Source organism: Hyla sarda, chromosome 3 (assembly GCF_029499605.1).
Source record: "Hyla sarda isolate aHylSar1 chromosome 3, aHylSar1.hap1, whole genome shotgun sequence".
NCBI classification, from domain to species: Eukaryota; Metazoa; Chordata; class Amphibia; order Anura; family Hylidae; genus Hyla; species Hyla sarda.
In genome coordinates this window covers 20,896,848-20,913,258 of record NC_079191.1, presented here as the reverse complement: position 1 = coordinate 20,913,258, position 16,411 = coordinate 20,896,848, and the positions used below count along the sequence as shown (strand labels likewise).

At 42.9% G+C, this 16,411-nt stretch overlaps 1 protein-coding gene across 2 annotated transcripts in view; it reads left to right on the top strand.

Annotated features, from left to right (window-relative positions):
- LOC130361182 (embryonic protein UVS.2-like) overlaps positions 1-16,411 on the top strand; it is a 78,680-nt gene that overhangs the window by 32,380 nt on the left and 29,889 nt on the right. For both annotated transcript variants that reach the window (XM_056563852.1, XM_056563851.1), the window contains exons 10-13: positions 1,103-1,328; positions 8,801-8,919; positions 9,470-9,695; positions 13,479-13,544. In XM_056563852.1, the coding sequence (XP_056419827.1) occupies positions 1,103-1,328; positions 8,801-8,919; positions 9,470-9,695; positions 13,479-13,544 (637 nt within the window). The remainder of the gene's footprint in view (positions 1-1,102; positions 1,329-8,800; positions 8,920-9,469; positions 9,696-13,478; positions 13,545-16,411) is intronic.

Genomic DNA, 16,411 nt, shown 5'->3' with positions numbered 1-16,411 from the left:
ACAGTGCAGTAGATCCTTGGCTTTGGCGGTCTCCTTAAATGGGCACTCTCTAATTTTTAAAACGAATTTTTGCTATAGCACTCATTATAGTAAATACATAATGTACTTTGTCTTTCTAATGTACTTTGTTTAAAAAAACAATTACGTTTTCTATTTTTTATTTGTGTTTAAAAAAGCTGCTACTAGGCGTCTCACCACTTGTCTAGAGAACATTTCCCTCCATCTCTTGCACAGACTATGGACACCTGCTGACCTGGCAGAAGTCCAAAATTAGAGAATGCTGAGGGGTGTGTTTGCAGCCTTATCTAATCATAGCTCATCTCACACACTGAACTGCTCCGGGCTGTGTGTAGCAGAGTGAGGGAGGAAGTTCTCACCTGTATGGCTTCAGATGATGTCACGCCTTCTGGGGAACGCCCCTTCCCAGTCTGTAAATCTGACTGAGCAGAGAATACAGAGTAATATCAAGGTAGAAAACTAAAAAAAAAATAATAAAAAAAATAAAGGCAGGGGGTGGTTTATCATGATGGGGACAGTGAACTGGAAGGATTATAAAATTTAACAAGCTCATGAGAGGTACTCTTTAAGAGATTATCTGTCTGAAGAAGCAACCATATGCAGATGATTGCCACCTGGCCAATGTCAGGTATTAAGGATAAAAGAAACAGGCACTCCATAGAGTAGTAACGTTGAGATCCCGTAGTGAGAAAACTATATAAATAAATTGCTCACCCTGGGTGGTTGTACAACTTCATACACAACAATGATGTAAACATAGATATATGGCAATATTAGGAGAAGGCTTCAAGGGAACCCGGCTCCACGGCGCTGAACGACCACAACAGGTGAACGGTAAAAAGGAGTTTATTTGACCAGAATGCAACGTGTTTCGCTGCGCATGCGCAGCTTCCTCAGGCATGATGCCTGAGGAAGCTGCGCATGCGCAGCGAAACTCATTGCATTCTGGTCAAATAAACTCCTTTTTACCGTTCACCTGTTGTGGTCATTCAGCGCCGTGGAGCGGGGTTCCCTTGAAGCCTTTTCCTGAAAATGTCAGGTATTGACCCAGAAGACATTAACCGTTTCTTCCTTTCCATCCCAGGTTCTCCTGCAGCTCAGTGGCCTCAATATCTCCTCATCTCGTCTCTGTAGTAATTCCTACATTAAAGTCTATGATGGAGTCAGTCAGTCCTCGCCGGTCCTGCTGGACAAGACATGTGGAAGCAGACCGATCCCACCGCTGATATCATCTGGAAGCTTCATGCTCATAGAGATTGTGAACAACCAACCATCGGCTCTGAGCAGATTCAATGCTTCCTATGAAACAGGTAATTCTACTCGAAAATATTTAGGTCTTTACGCCCTGTTCCAAACTAAAGGGGTATTCCAGGCAAAACCTTTTTTTATATATATCAACTGGCTCCGGAAAGTTAAACAGATTTGTAAATTACTTCTATTAAGAAATCTTAATCCTTCCAATAGTTATTAGCTTCTGAAGTTTTCTGTCTAACTGCTCAATGATGATGTCACGTCCCGGGAGCTGTGCATGATGGGAGAATATCCCCATAGGAACTGCACATGAGTCATCAGAGAGCAGTTAGACAGAAGACAACAATTCAGCTTCAGAAGCTAATAACTATTGGAAGGATTAAGATTTTTTAATAGAAGTAATTTACAAATCTGTTTAACTTTCCAGAGCCAGTTGATATATAAAAAAAAGTTTTGGCCTGGAATACCCCTTTAATAAAGAAACATAGAATGTGTCAGCAGATAAGAACCATTTGGCCCATCTAGTCTGCCCAATATATTTGAATCCTATCAATAGTCCCTGGCTCTATCTTACATGAAGGATAGCCTTATGCCTATCCCATTCATGCTTAACACCTTAAAGGGGTACTCCGACCCTGAGACATCTTATCCCCTATCCAAAGGATAGGGGATAAGACGTCTCACCGCGAGGGTCCCGCTGCTGGGGACCCCGCAATCTTGTATTCGCCACCCACCTGTTTGAGCTGCACGCCGCGGTGCCGCGGCGTGCAGCTCAAACAGGTGGGTGGCGAATACAAGATTGCGGGGCTCCCCAGCGGCGGGACCCCTGCAGTGAGACATCTTATCCCCTATCCTTTGGATAGGGAATAAGATGTCTCAGGGCCAGAGTACCCCTTTAAGGACACAGCCCATTTTATTTTTGCGTTTTCATTTTTTCCTCCTCGCTTTCTAAAATTCATAACTCTTTTATATTTCCATTCCCAGACCCATATGAGGGCTTTTTCTTTGCGTGACCAGTTGTACTTTGTAATGACTTCACTCATTTTACCCTAAAATGTATGGTAAACCCCCCCAAAAAATTTTTGGGCGGGGCAAGGAAATTAAAACGAAAATCATAATTTAGCAAATTTGGGGGGCTTCATTTTTGCGCTGTACACTTTGTGGTAAAAACTACATGTTTTCTTTATTCTCTGGGTCAATACGATTAAAATGATACCCATGGTTACATAGATTTCTATTATTGCACTGCTTTTAAAAAGTCTCAAACTTATTTTTATTTTTTTTTTACAAAATCAGCATGTTTAAAATTGCTTTATTTTGACCACCTCTAACTTTCTTATTTTTCTGTATTCAGGGATGTGTGAGGGCTCATTTTTTGCGCCATAATCTGTAGTTTGTTTTGGTACCACATTTGCGTATATGTGACTTTTTGATCGCTTTTTATTACATTTTTTTTGCCCATTGATGTGACAAAAAAGCATAAACGTCTACGCCGTTCGCCGTACAGGATCATTAACATTATATATTTATAGTTTGGACATTTACATATGCAACAATACCATATATGTTTATTATTTATCGTTTTTTATTTTAATATGGGGAAAAAAGGTGATTTAAAACTTTATTGGGGGAGGGGCTTTTCACATTTCCCCCCCCTAAAACTTTTTTTCACATTTATTTTACACTTTTTTAGTCCCCATAGGGTACTATTATAGCAATCATTAGATTACTAATACTTTTCAGTGCTATGCATAGGGCAAAAGCACTGATCAGTATTATCATCAATCTTCTGTTCTGGTCTGCTGGAAGGCAGATCAGTGCAGAAGACCCTGGGAGACGGTTGGCAGCAGGTGAGAGGATCTTCATCCGCCATCTTGGCTGATCTGATGCCTGCGTAGGGTTGCCACCTTTCCCTCAGAAAAATACCGGTCATGGGTGTGGCTATGTGGGGGTGGAGCTACAAAAGGGGAGGGGCCAGATTGCACAGGGGCTGAGGGATCAGGGGTTTAAGAAATGGCATGGGGGATGGGGGGGGGGGGTTTAAGAAATGGCATAGGGGATTGGAGGGATACAATATATATATATGTGGGGGGAATTTTCCTATATCGCACAAAAAAATTGACATTTAGAGAATACCTACCAAAACCCTATTTATGCCAGCGGCGGCGGTAGTGGTGGTGCGCAACAGCAACGCTGGCTCTCTGTGATGACGAGTGACGTCCCCCTGCGCAACGTCAGATAAACAGGCTAATCAGACAGTATCACACATGACAGGATTAGATACACAGGCTCAGCTCACAGTATCACACATGACAGGATTAGATACACAGGCTCAGCAGACAGTATCACACATGACAGATTTAGATGCACAGGCTCAGCAGATAGTATCCCACATGACAGATTTGGATATACAGGCTCAGCTCACAGTATCACACATGACAGAATTAGATACACAGGCTCAGCAGACAGTATCGCACATGACAGGATTAGATACAGAGCGCAGCAGATAGTTTCACACATTAAAACATTAAATCAGTGTTTCCCAACCAGGGTGCCTCCAGCTATTGCAAAACTACAACTCCCAGCATGCCCGGACAGCCAAAGGCTGTCTGGGCATGCTGGGAGTAATAGTTTTGCAACAGCTGGAGGCACCCTGGTTGGGAAACACTGCATTAAATACACAATTTTGCAGAGAGGTCTCACCAGTCTCTTGTCTTCACTTTCTCCTTTCCCCGGGCGGCTCCAGGTTAAGGAATGTCCGGGGTTGAGGAGGAATGGGGGGGGGGGGGCAATTATTTATCCCATGGGGCCACATGAGAAACTAAAAATATTGTGGAGGGCCGGGTAGTTTTTCCCCAGATTAGGCAGCATAGTTGTCCCCCAGATTAGTCAGCATAGATGTCCCCCAGATTAGGCAGCATAGTTGTCCCCCAGATTAGGCAGCATAGTTGTCCCCCAGATTAGGCAGCATAGTTGTCCCCCAGATTAGGCAGCATAGTTGTCCCCCAGATTAGGCAGCATAGTTGTCCCCCAGATTAGGCAGCATAGTTGTCCCCCAGATTAGGAGCATAGTTGTCCCCCAGATTAGGCAGCATAGTTGTCCCCCAGATTAGGCAGCATAGTTGTCCCCCAGATTAGGAGCATAGTTGTCCCCCAGATTAGGAGCATAGTTGTCCCCCAGATTAGGCAGCATAGTTGTCCCCCAGATTAGGCAGCATAGTTGTCCCCCAGATTAGGAGCATAGTTGTCCCCCAGATTAGGCAGCATAGTTGTCCCCCAGATTAGGCAGCATAGTTGTCCCCCAGTTTAGGCAGCATAGTTGTCCCCCAGATTAGGCAGCATAGTTGTCCCCCAGATTAGGCAGCATAGTTGTCCCCCAGATTAGGAGCATAGTTGTCCCCCAGATTAGGCAGCATAGTTGTCCCCCAGATTAGGCAGCATAGTTGTCCCCCAGATTAGGAGCATAGTTGTCCCCCAGATTAGGAGCATAGTTGTCCCCCAGATTCGGCAGCATAGTTGTCCCCCAGATTAGGCAGCATAGTTGTCCCCCAGATTAGGCAGCATAGTTGTCCCCCAGATTAGGCAGCATAGTTGTCCCCCAGATTAGGCAGCATAGTTGTCCCCCAGATTAGGCAGCATAGTTGTCCCCCAGATTAGGCAGCATAGTTGTCCCCCAGATTAGGCAGCATAGTTGTCCCCCAGATTAGGCAGTTTCCCCCCCCCCCCCTACACACACACACACACACACACACACACATATATACACAGACACATAGAGACACATACACAGACACATGTATACAGACACATATATACACAGACACATGTATACAGACACATATATATACACAGACACATATATACACACAGACACATATATACACAGACACATATATACACAGACACTCACCCGCCCTGCGCTGCAGAGGGAGACAGGATACACGGCCTCTCCTTCTCTCCCCTCCCTGCTCTGCCTATGGAGGGTTGTAAGACTGCACGGGGCAGAGAGAAGGAGGGGGAGGGGGAGAGAGGAGACAGGAGGTCACGCCCCCTCCCCAGCACTGTACAGTCTCTTCCTGTCATCGCACGGAGCTCTCCCTGTCACAGGCTGGTGGTGTCAGACCTGGGCATTGTATGGCCGGTCATGAAAGAAGTGCTCTTCTGGGGATCCTGCTCCGTCCGCCCCTGTCAGTGAATGAAAAATACCGGCCATTGCATGGCCGGTATTTTTCATCCAAACTTACCGGCACAGCCCGGAATGTAGATGAAAATACCGGCTGTGCCGGTAAAATACCGGCAGGGTGGCAACCCTATGCCTGCGGCAGTGCCGCGGGCGATCAGATCTGCCATTAGAAGTGATGCACTGCCGCAGATGCCGTGATCTGTATTGACCACAGCATCTGAGGGGTTAATGGCAGTCATCAGCACGATCGCTGATGTCCGCCATTACCGGCGGGTCCGCGGAACCTGCTGGGAATGAAGCGAGCACATCTCCTGCGCTCGCGTCACAGCCATGTCGTAAATATACGGCGCTGTGCATTAAGTGGCACTATGCAAGGCCGTACATTTATGGTGCATGTTCTTTAGCATCCACTACTCTCTCAGTAAAGTAATACTTCCTGATATTACTTTTAAACCTTTGCCCCTCTAATTTAAAACTATGTCCTCTTGTGGTAGTTTTTCTTCTTTTAAATCTCCTCTCCTCCTTTACCGTGTTGATTCCCTTTATGCATTTAAAATTTCCCCTCTGTATTTCTATCATATCCCCTCTGTCTCTTCTTTCTTCTCTACATGTTAAAGGGGTTGTGCGCTGCCCTGCCTTTCGGAGCTCCGCTCGCAGTGTCCGGAAGTTCATTACTCCGAATGCTGTGTGCAAGCTTCCGTGTTCGCGGCCGCTCCCTCGTGACGTCATGCCCGGCCCCTCGTGGTGTCACGCCCGCCCCCTCAACGAAAGTCTATGGGAAGGGGGCGCGACTGCTGTCACGCCCCCTTCCCATAGACTTTGGTTGAGGGGGCTGGCGTGACGTCACGAGGGGCCAGGCGCGACATCACGAGGGGGCAGCCGCGAACACGGAAGCCCGCACACAGCGTTCGGAGTAATGAACTTCCGGACGCTGCGAGCGGAGCTCCGAAAGGCAGGGCAGCGCACCACCCCTTTAAGGTCCTTTAACCTTTCCTGGTAAGTTTTATCCTGCAATCCATGTACTAGTTTAGTATCTTCTCTGAACTCTCTCTAGAGTATCTATATACTTCTGGAGATACGGCCTCCAGTACTGCGCACCATACTTCAAGTGAGGTCTCACCACTCTTCTGTACAGCGGCATGAGCACTTCTCTCTTTCTACTGCTTATACCTCTCCCTATACACCCATGAGCACTTCTCTCTTTCTACTGCTTATACCTCTCCCTATACACCCATGAGCACTTCTCTCTTTCTACTGCTTATACCTCTCCCTATACATCTAAGCATTCTGCTAGCATTTCATGCTGCTCTATTACATTGTCTTCCTATCTTTAAGTCTTCTGAAATAATTACTCCTAAATCCCTTTCCTCAGATACTGAGGTCAGGACTGTGTCAAATATTCTATATTCTGCCTGAGGGTTTTTACACCCCAGGTGCATTATCTTGCACTTATCCACATTAAATTTCAGTTGCCAGAGTTCTGACCATTCTTCTAGTTTGCCTAAATCCTTTTGCATTTGGCGGATCCCTCCAGAAACATCAACCCTGTTACATATCTTTGTGTCATCAGCAAAAAGACCAACACTGAACTATCAAGAGCTTTTGCGATATCACTAATGAAGATATTAAACAAAATTGGTCCCAGTACAGATCCCTGAGGTCCCCACTGGTAACAAGACCTTGTTCTGAATATTCTCCATTGACTACAACCCTCTGTTGTCTGTCACTCAGCCACTGTCTAATCCACTCAATAATATGGGAGTCCAAGCTCAATGACTGCAGTTTATTGATAAGTCTTCTATGTTGGACAGTATCAAAAGCCTTACTAAAATTTAGATATGCGATGTCTACTGCCCCTCTGCCATCTATTATTTTAGTCATTTAGTCAAAAAAATCAATAAGGTTTCTTTGACATGATCTCCCTGAAGTAAACCCATGTTGTTTTTGATCTTGCAATCCATGGGATTTTAGATGTTCCACAATCCTATCCTTTAGTAGGGTTTCCATGAATTTCCCCACTATTGATGTCAGACTTACTGGTCTATAGTTGCTTGATTCCTCCCTACTACCTTTCTTGTGAATGGGCACGTCATTTTCTAATTTCCAATCTTCCGGGACTGCTCCTGTTACCAGTGATTGTTTAAATAAAGCTGTTAACGGTTGTGCTAGCTCACCACTAAGCTCTTTTAATAATTTTGGGTTTATCCCATCAGGCCCCTGTGATTTGTCTTCACTTTAGACAGCAAATGTAGAACCTCTTCCTCTGTAAAGACACATGCATCAAACAATTCATTAGTCTTCCTCCCTAATGGAGGTCCTTTTCCTTCTTTTTCATCTGTAAAAACTGAACAGAAGTATTCATTAAGGCAGTCGGCTCGCCCTTTATTCTCTTCCTTCCTTTATTTTTAATCTAGTTATTCCTTGTTTTAATTTCCTTTATTCATTTATATATCTGAAGAATGTCTTATCCCCTTTTTTCACAGACTGAGCTAGTTTTTCTTCTGCCTGTGCTTTAGAAGTTCTTATAACTTGTTTGGCCTCTTTCTGCCTAGTCTTGTAGATTTTCCTATCTTCATTGTTCTGTTTTTTTTTTTTTCCCCACAGTGGTCTCTTCCTTTCTCTGCTTTTCTGACAAGTCTAATGCAGTTGTCTGTTGTCTTCAATAATGCGTCTTTTAAGTAGTCCCATTTCTCCTGGACTCCATGTAATCTGTTCCAGTCTGATAGGGATTTATTTATGTACACCAAACATAATTAATACTAAGCCCAAAATAGAAGTGACCAAATATAAGCAAATCAGACAAATCTTTATTAAAAAAAATTATTACATAGATAAAAACATATATTAAAAGAAGATGGCACAAGAAGATAGCACCATGGAAGGCATATCGATGGGAAGGAAGTAGTACTCTAAATCAATGACAAAGCAGATCCCTCATGCTGCAGTAAACAGTGTAGACAAACAGTAGTAAATAAACAGACAGGGTGAATAATATAGTAGGCCAGTATCAAATAGTATGATTAACCTGAACCTTGCCCAAATATATGCCGAACCCCTACATATGTTTCGCTCCGTTGAGCTTCCTCAGGGGGCGCAAGGGATTTATTTATGACTAATCCAATTTTTTGGAAAAGTCAGTTTTCCTAAAACTTAAAACTTTTGTTTTTGTGTGGTGTGACTCCTTTCTTTGTAGACGTTTAGGTTAATATACTCCCAAATCAGGGAGTTAGATGATAGAATTCACTGGTAGAGCATATGAAACTTTGTTTGCTAAACTGTAAAACCTCTTCAAACTTTATATTTAGAGTAAACGTAGCAGAGATGTCTAATAAATTTAATTTCACCTAGTGAGATACGGAGGAACCTATGTGACAGATAACGGAGTGGTGACATCTCCACGATTTGCTAGTTCTTATCCCAGCAATGTGAGTGTTGTCTACAGCATCATAGCCCCCAAAGGATATAAGGTAAGATATGAGATGAAGGCAGCCATGACATGACACCATGTCTAAAGGGGTACCCCGGTAGAAAAAAAATATTGTCAAATCAACTGATGCCAGAAAGTTATACAGATTTGTAAATTATCAGCTGCTGTATACTACAGAGAAAGTTGTGTGGTTCTTTCCAATCTGACCACAGTGCTCGCTGCTGACACCTCTGTCTGTGTCAGGAACTGTCCAGAGTGGAAGCAAATCCCGATAGCAAACGTCTCCTGCTCTGGACAGTTCCTGACATGAACAGAGGTGTCAGCAGAGAGCACTGTGGTCAGACTGAAAAGAACTACACAAATTCTTCTGGAGCATAAAGCAGCTCATAAGTGCTGAAAGTATTAAGATTTTTTAATAGGAACAATTTATAAATCAGTATAACTTTCTGGCACCAGTTGACTTGAACACATCTTTTCCACCAGTGTAATTGATAATAAAGCTGAATATCGATTTACAGCAAACAACTATGTAAAGCAGAACTTCCGAAACTCCTATGGTCCACCTCACCAGGCATACTTTTCTCTTTCAGGTGTCTCTAACCTTTCAATTCTTCACAACACAAATTTCATCAACCTGCTCCACGGACTATCTGGTCATTAATGACGGACCCTCAAGGATGTCCCCGATTCTGGGCACATACTGTGGATCTATTAGTGTACCTCTTTCAGTAGTGTCTACCGGGAATGTGATGCTTCTCCAGTTCCACAGTGAGAAAAGTATTAGTCAGAATGGATTTGATGCTCAATATAGGTTTGGTAAGTGGTGATATAATAATGGATCAAAATATTGATATTTAAAGGGGTATTCTGGGATTTCTGGTTCTTTGAATGTGAGACAGGGGCAGCAAAGTTAGTCTTGTTACTGAAAAACTTAGCTTACCTAGGTTTGGTGGCTGGTATCGTCTTTCTTTTCCCCGTAAGTTCATTTTCTGCAGCCTACAAAATGGGTGTTGTCATGGACTTTCCCAGTTTACCGTGGTGCCTGAGACAATACATCACAAGCCAGGTGCTGAAAGTGGGCTTGGCTGCTTCATCTGTGTGAAGCCGGACCCCTGATGACATTACCGGCGCACATATGTGTGCATTTGTCATCACACAGATCCACAGCTTGTCAGGTGAAGTCAGCCAAGTCATGTGATCAAAGGGAGCGTGGCTGTGCTGCAATCGGTGGGTCGACTGATGTGTGGGAGGGAAATTAGTCACCTCCCACCTTGAAACAAAGGATCCTGGGGACTGTTGCAGTATTGGACTGGCTACGTTTTATTTATTATTACATAACAGTAAAAATATTTATATGTAATTCAAGTACAGTGGGGATGTGCCTAAAACTTAATGCTTATTAGGGTATCTAAAATACACCACAAATGTGCTCAAGGGAAAAATGACCCCAATGAAAATATCCCATAGAGATGAATGGTGGGGGCGTGGCATGGCGTCACTATGGGGTATGGCTGTGACATCACGTCCCTGTCTCGGAGGCAGCGCCCCGGCACAGAATGACGGGAGCTACACTGAGATCGCGGGGGTCCCCAGCTGGGGGATAAGATGTATAAAGCCAGAATACCCCTTTAAAGGGTTTTTTTTTTTTTAAATCAACTGGTGCCAGAAAGTTAAACAGATTTGTAAATTACTTCTATAAAAAAAATCTTAATCCTTCCTGTACTTATTACCTGCTGAATACTACAGCAGAAATTATTTTCTTTTTGAAACACAGAGCTGTCTTCTAACATCACGAGCACAGTGCTCTCTGCTGACATCATGACCACAGTGCTCTCTACTGACATCTCTGTCCATTTTAGGAACTGTCCAGAACAGCATATGTTTGCTATGGGGATTTCCTTTTACTCTGGACAGTTCCTAAGATGGACAGAGATGTCAGTAGAGAGCACTGTGCTCATGATGTCAGAAGACAGCTCTGTGTTTCATACGGAAAATAATTTCCACTGAAGTATTCAGCATCTAAAAAGTGCAGGAAGGATTAAGATTTTTTAATAGAAGTAATTTACAAATCTGTTTAACTTTCTGGCACCAGTTGATTAAAAAAAAAAAAAAAAAAGTTTTTCACCGGAGTACCCCTTTAAACTAAAACTTACATTTCCCATATGTTCTATTATAAAATTCCATGTGTTGGAAGTGGCAAAAAAAAAAAAAAACTGTGTGCACAAAAAATAAACCCTCAATTTCCCTATTTGACACTTGTTAGATCTTGTTTTCAAATGTTTCTTGAAAAATTGTGTCTAAGGAATGTGCTCACTATGTTTAGGAAAGTTTGTGTTTGGTTTAGGTGTTCTTATGCTTTTAACCCCTTAAGGACTCAGGATTTTTCAGTTTTTGCACTTTCGTTTTTTCCTCCTTACCTTTTAAAAATCATAACCCTTTCAATTTTCCACCTAAAAATCCATATTATGGCTTATTTTTTGCGTCGCCAATTCTACTTTGCAGTGACATTAGTCATTTTACCCAAAAATTCACGGCGAAACAGAAAAAAAAATCATTGTGCGACAAAATCGAAGAAAAAACGCCACTTTGTAACTTTTGGGGGCTTCCGTTTCTACGCAGTGCATATTTTGGTAAAAATTACACCTTATCATTATTCTGTAGGTCCATACAGTTAAAATGATCCCCTACTTATATAGGTTTGATTTTGTCGCACTTCTGGAAAAAATCATAACTACATGCAGGAAAATTTGTACGTTTAAAAATGTCATCTTCTGACCCCTATAACTTTTTTATTTTTCCACGTACGGGGCGGTATGAGGACTCATTTTTTGCGCCGTGATCTGAAGTTTTTTGTTTTGATCGGACTTTTTGATCACTTTTTATTCCTTTTTTAATGGTATAAAAAGTGACCAAAAATGCGCTTTTTTTGACTTTGGAATATTTTTGTGCATATGCCATTGACCGTGCGGTTTAATTAATGATATATTTTTATAGTTCAGACATTTACGCACGCGGCGATACCACATATGTTTATTTTTATTTTTTTTTACACTGTTTTATTTTTTTTATGGGAAAAGGGGGGTGATTCAAACTTTTATTAGGGGAGGGGTTAAATGACCTTTATTAACACTTTTTTTTACTTTTTTTTTGCAGTGTTATAGGTCCCATAGGGACCTATAACACTGCACACACTGATCTTTTACACAGATCACAGGCGTGTATTAACCGACGCGATATGATGCGGGACCGACGCGATATGATGCGGGATCGTGGCGCGATCCCGCTTCATATCGCGGGAGCCGGCGCAGGACGTAAATATACGTCCTGCGTCATTAAGAGGTTAAATATGCCCTCCAGACCAACCGCGTCAAAATGATCTTCCTTAACACCGCCTCATTAATGATGTACCTGCAAAGGTGTGACAGACTTCTTAATAAACAAGCAATTTTTGGAGCCAATGTGACTTTCAGCTGAGGCATTGGCAGCTAATCATAGACATCTGCCCATCCTCCAGTGTAGCATCAGAGAGAATGTATAGCATGGCAGGCTGTTTCACCCCTAAGCAAACAAGATTGTCTGCCAGCAACAGGGAAAAACTTATGTTTGTTAAAATAAATCAGGCAAGTAGCAGTGTCGAATTTAAACCCCCTGTGCTTGATGCCAATGATTAGACAGTACTGCCACCACCCCTGTGGTATGCTGGCTACTACTGTAACCATTCCAAAACTGCCTGCTGTCCACTGGCTACTACAACTTTCACCAGTCTGCCACTGCCTGCTGTCAGAGACATGTAAAAAGTTTCAATGGGTCGGGATCTAAGTGCTTAGATTCCCACCGATCAGTAAAACAAGTGGGGTAGAGCACAGTCCCCAGCTCGTAGTAAGCTTCCTCCTGTAGCCTCATTATAAGTCTATGGGGCTGCAAGAGAGAGATTGTTGCAAGATAGTGAAGCATTTGTTCTCCTGATTGCTGAGACCCCGACTGATCTAAACTTTTCATATGCCTCTTTGTAGGTTTTTAAATGACAGGGACACTTAAAGAGTAACTGTCATCAAACCATCTTTTCTAATTATATTCCCTACCTACTCCTAACACCCCTCCTGCCCTTAAAAAAATCTTCTGAGCTTTAAAAATCCCTGTATCATACCTTTTCCCTTGCTCACATTGTGTGAGCTCCTGGCAGGAGAAAATGGACGTTCCCCAGCAGGCGTGACATCACTGAAGCCTGGAAGGCACTTTCTGAGTTTGGTCTCCTGCCAGGCCGGGAGGAGACCACACTAACTGTTTGACTTGTGCAGGGAACAGAACAGAGCCACCTAGTGGCCGTTTTTTCAATCACATGAAAAACATATAAAGGTTAAGAATTTTAACAGCAAGTAAAGAGCAAAGTGTCTTATAATTACATAAGGAACAATATATTTAAAGTTTAGTTTGGTGACAGGTACTCTTTAAAAAAAAAATGATAATATCTATTTAAAAAAATGTTTAGTTTTTTTTATTTTTAAATAAAACCCAGTGGCTATAAAATGATGGTGTTTAGAGAGAGATTGTTTATTATGTTTTCACATTGTTTTGTCAACTTGTTTTTCTCCTCCCCAGATATTATCAAAGTTTGTGATATGGACTTTAGGCCGGTGTCCGATATAATAGAGGAAGTCAACAAAGGTAAGTCTCCAGCCTTTCATTGCGCATCATTCAACTGGATTTTACTCTTGCTTTACCCTCAGCACATTATCCATGAAGCAACACCTTACACATAGTTAGTACGGTCGAAAAAAAGACATATGTCCATCAAGTTCAACCAGGGAATTAAGGGGTAGGGGTGTGGCGCGATATTGGGGAAGGGATGGGATTTTATATTTCTTCATAAGCATTAATGTTATTTTGTTCCATAAATGTATCTAATCCTGTTTTAAAGCTGTTAATTGTTCCTACTGTGACCAGTTCCTGAGGTAGACCGTTCCATAAATTCACAGTCCTCACGGTAAAGAAGGCGTGTCGCCCCTTGAGACTAAACTTTTTCTTCTCCAGACGGAGGGAGTGTCCCCTCGTCCTTTGGGGGGGTTTAACCTGGAACAGTTTTTCTCCATATTTTTTGTATGGGCCATTAATATACTTATATACGTTTATCATATCCCCCCTTAAACGTCTCTTCTCAAGACTAAACAATTGTAACTCCTTTAATCGCTCCTCATAGCTAAGATGTTCCATGCCCCATATTAGTTTAGTCGCGCATCTCTGCACCCTTTCCAACTCCGCAGTGTCCCTTTTATGGACAGGTGCCCAAAACTGAACAGCATATTCCAGGTGAGGCCGTACCAATGCTTTATAAAGGGGGAGTATTATGTCCCTGTCCCTCGAGTCCATGCCTCTTTTTATACATGACAATATCCTGCCGGCTTTGGAAGCAGCAGCCTGACATTGCATGCTATTCTGTAGTCTGTGATCTACAAGTACACCCAGATCCTTCTCTACCAGTGACTCTGCCAGTTTAATCCCCCCTAAGACATACGATGCATGCAGGTTATTAGTACCCAGATGCATAACTTTACATTTATCCACATTGAACCTCATTTGCCAAGTGGATGCCCAGACACTTAGTCTATCCAAGTCATCCTGTAACTTATGCACATCCTCTATAGACTGTACCATGCTACAAAGCTTGGTGTCATCTGCAAAGATAGAAACAGAGCTGTTAATACCATCCTCTATATCATTGATAAATAAATTAAACAACAGCGGGCCCAGTACTGAACCTTGGGGTACACCACTAATTACCGGGGACCAATCAGAGTACGAATCATTGACCACCACTCTCTGGGTACGATCCATGAGCCAGTGTTCAATCCAGTTACAAACTAAAGTTTCCAAGCCCAAGGACCTTAACTTACCTGTCAGACGTCTGTGAGGGACAGTATCAAACGCTTTGGCAAAATCCAGAAACACTATATCCACAGCCATTCCTCTGTCAAGGCTTCTACTCACCTCTTCATAAAAGCAAATTAGATTGGTTTGACAACTTCTATCCTTAGTAAACCCATGCTGGCTATCACTTATAATACAATTATCCCCTATGTATTCCTGTATGTAATCCCTTATAAGTCCTTCAAACAATTTACCCACAATGCACGTTAAACTTACCGGTCTATAGTTTCCTGGGGAACTATAGACCGGTAAGTTTAACGTGCATTGTGTTTGTAACTTCTTCTGTAGCCTACCAAAAGGCAGACTGCCATCTTATCGATATAGCCAAAACTCTTTCTAATTTGGGACCGGAGCCGGATGCCTGCTGAAATCATTCAGCAGGCACCCCGGCACATCGCCCAGGGGGGTCCTGAGACCCCCCCATTATGGCGATCGGAGAAAATCGCATATCAATTCAGAAATGTGATTTTCTCCAATTCCGGGCTGATCGGGTCTCTGGTGACCCGATCACCCGGAAAATAGGGCTGATCGGAGCTGTCAGCAACAGCCCAGATCAGCCTAAGAGATAGGAGTGAGGTCGCAAAGCTGCGATCCCCTCCTATCCCCTGCCATTACTCAGAACGGAGTTCTGACCAATGGCAGCGCAGGACAGGGGGTTGCCATGGCAACCCCCATTCTGCCCGCCCCTGGATGTTGAGGGAATCTGGGAAGAATATGGAGGCCGTACCTGCAGGAGAAGATGCCTGGGGACCTGGAATCTTCGCTGGAGCCTGCTGGATCCTTGCTCAGGTAGGGAATCAACGGGGGTGGTGGGGGGGGGGGGGGGGAATTGAAAGTGAAAGCAAAACGATCTTTACTGTGGCAGCCACTAGGAAGCCAAACTGCAAGTCCCAGCATGCCCAGACAGCCAAAGTCACAGTTTAGAGACCACTGTTACAGTGGTGCCCAAACGGTAACCCTCCAGATATTGCCAAACTACAACTCTCAGCATGCCTCGACTGCCCAGGCATGCTGGGAGTTGTAGTTCTGTAACATCTGTCCCTTCAGATTTAGCAATTTAGATGACATTTTTGAAAATTGCTGCTCTACTTTGAAGCCCTTTAATTTTTTCAAAAAGCAAAAATATGTTCATTTTATGATGCCAACATAAAGTGGACATATTGTATTCGTGAAAAAAAATAAAATTTATTTGGAATATCCATTTTCCTTACAAGTAGAGAGCCTCAAAGTTAGAAAAATGCTACATTTTCCAAATTTTCATGAAATTTGGGGATTTTTCACCAAAAAAGGATGCAATTAACGCCGAAAATTTACCACCAAAATAAAGTAGAATATGTCACGAAAAAACTGTCTCAGAAACAGAACATTCGGTAAAAGCGCTTTCGCGTTATTAATTCGTAAAGTGACGGTGGTCATAATTGCGAAAAAGGGCTCAGTTCTTAAGGTGAAAAAGGGCTGCGTCCTTAAGGGGTTAAAGGGGTACTCCGGTGAAAACCTTTTTTCTTTTAAATCAACTGGTGGCAGAAAGTTAAACATATTTGTATATTACTTCTATTAAAAAATCTTAATCCTTCCAGTACTTATTAGCTGCTGAATGCTACAGAGGA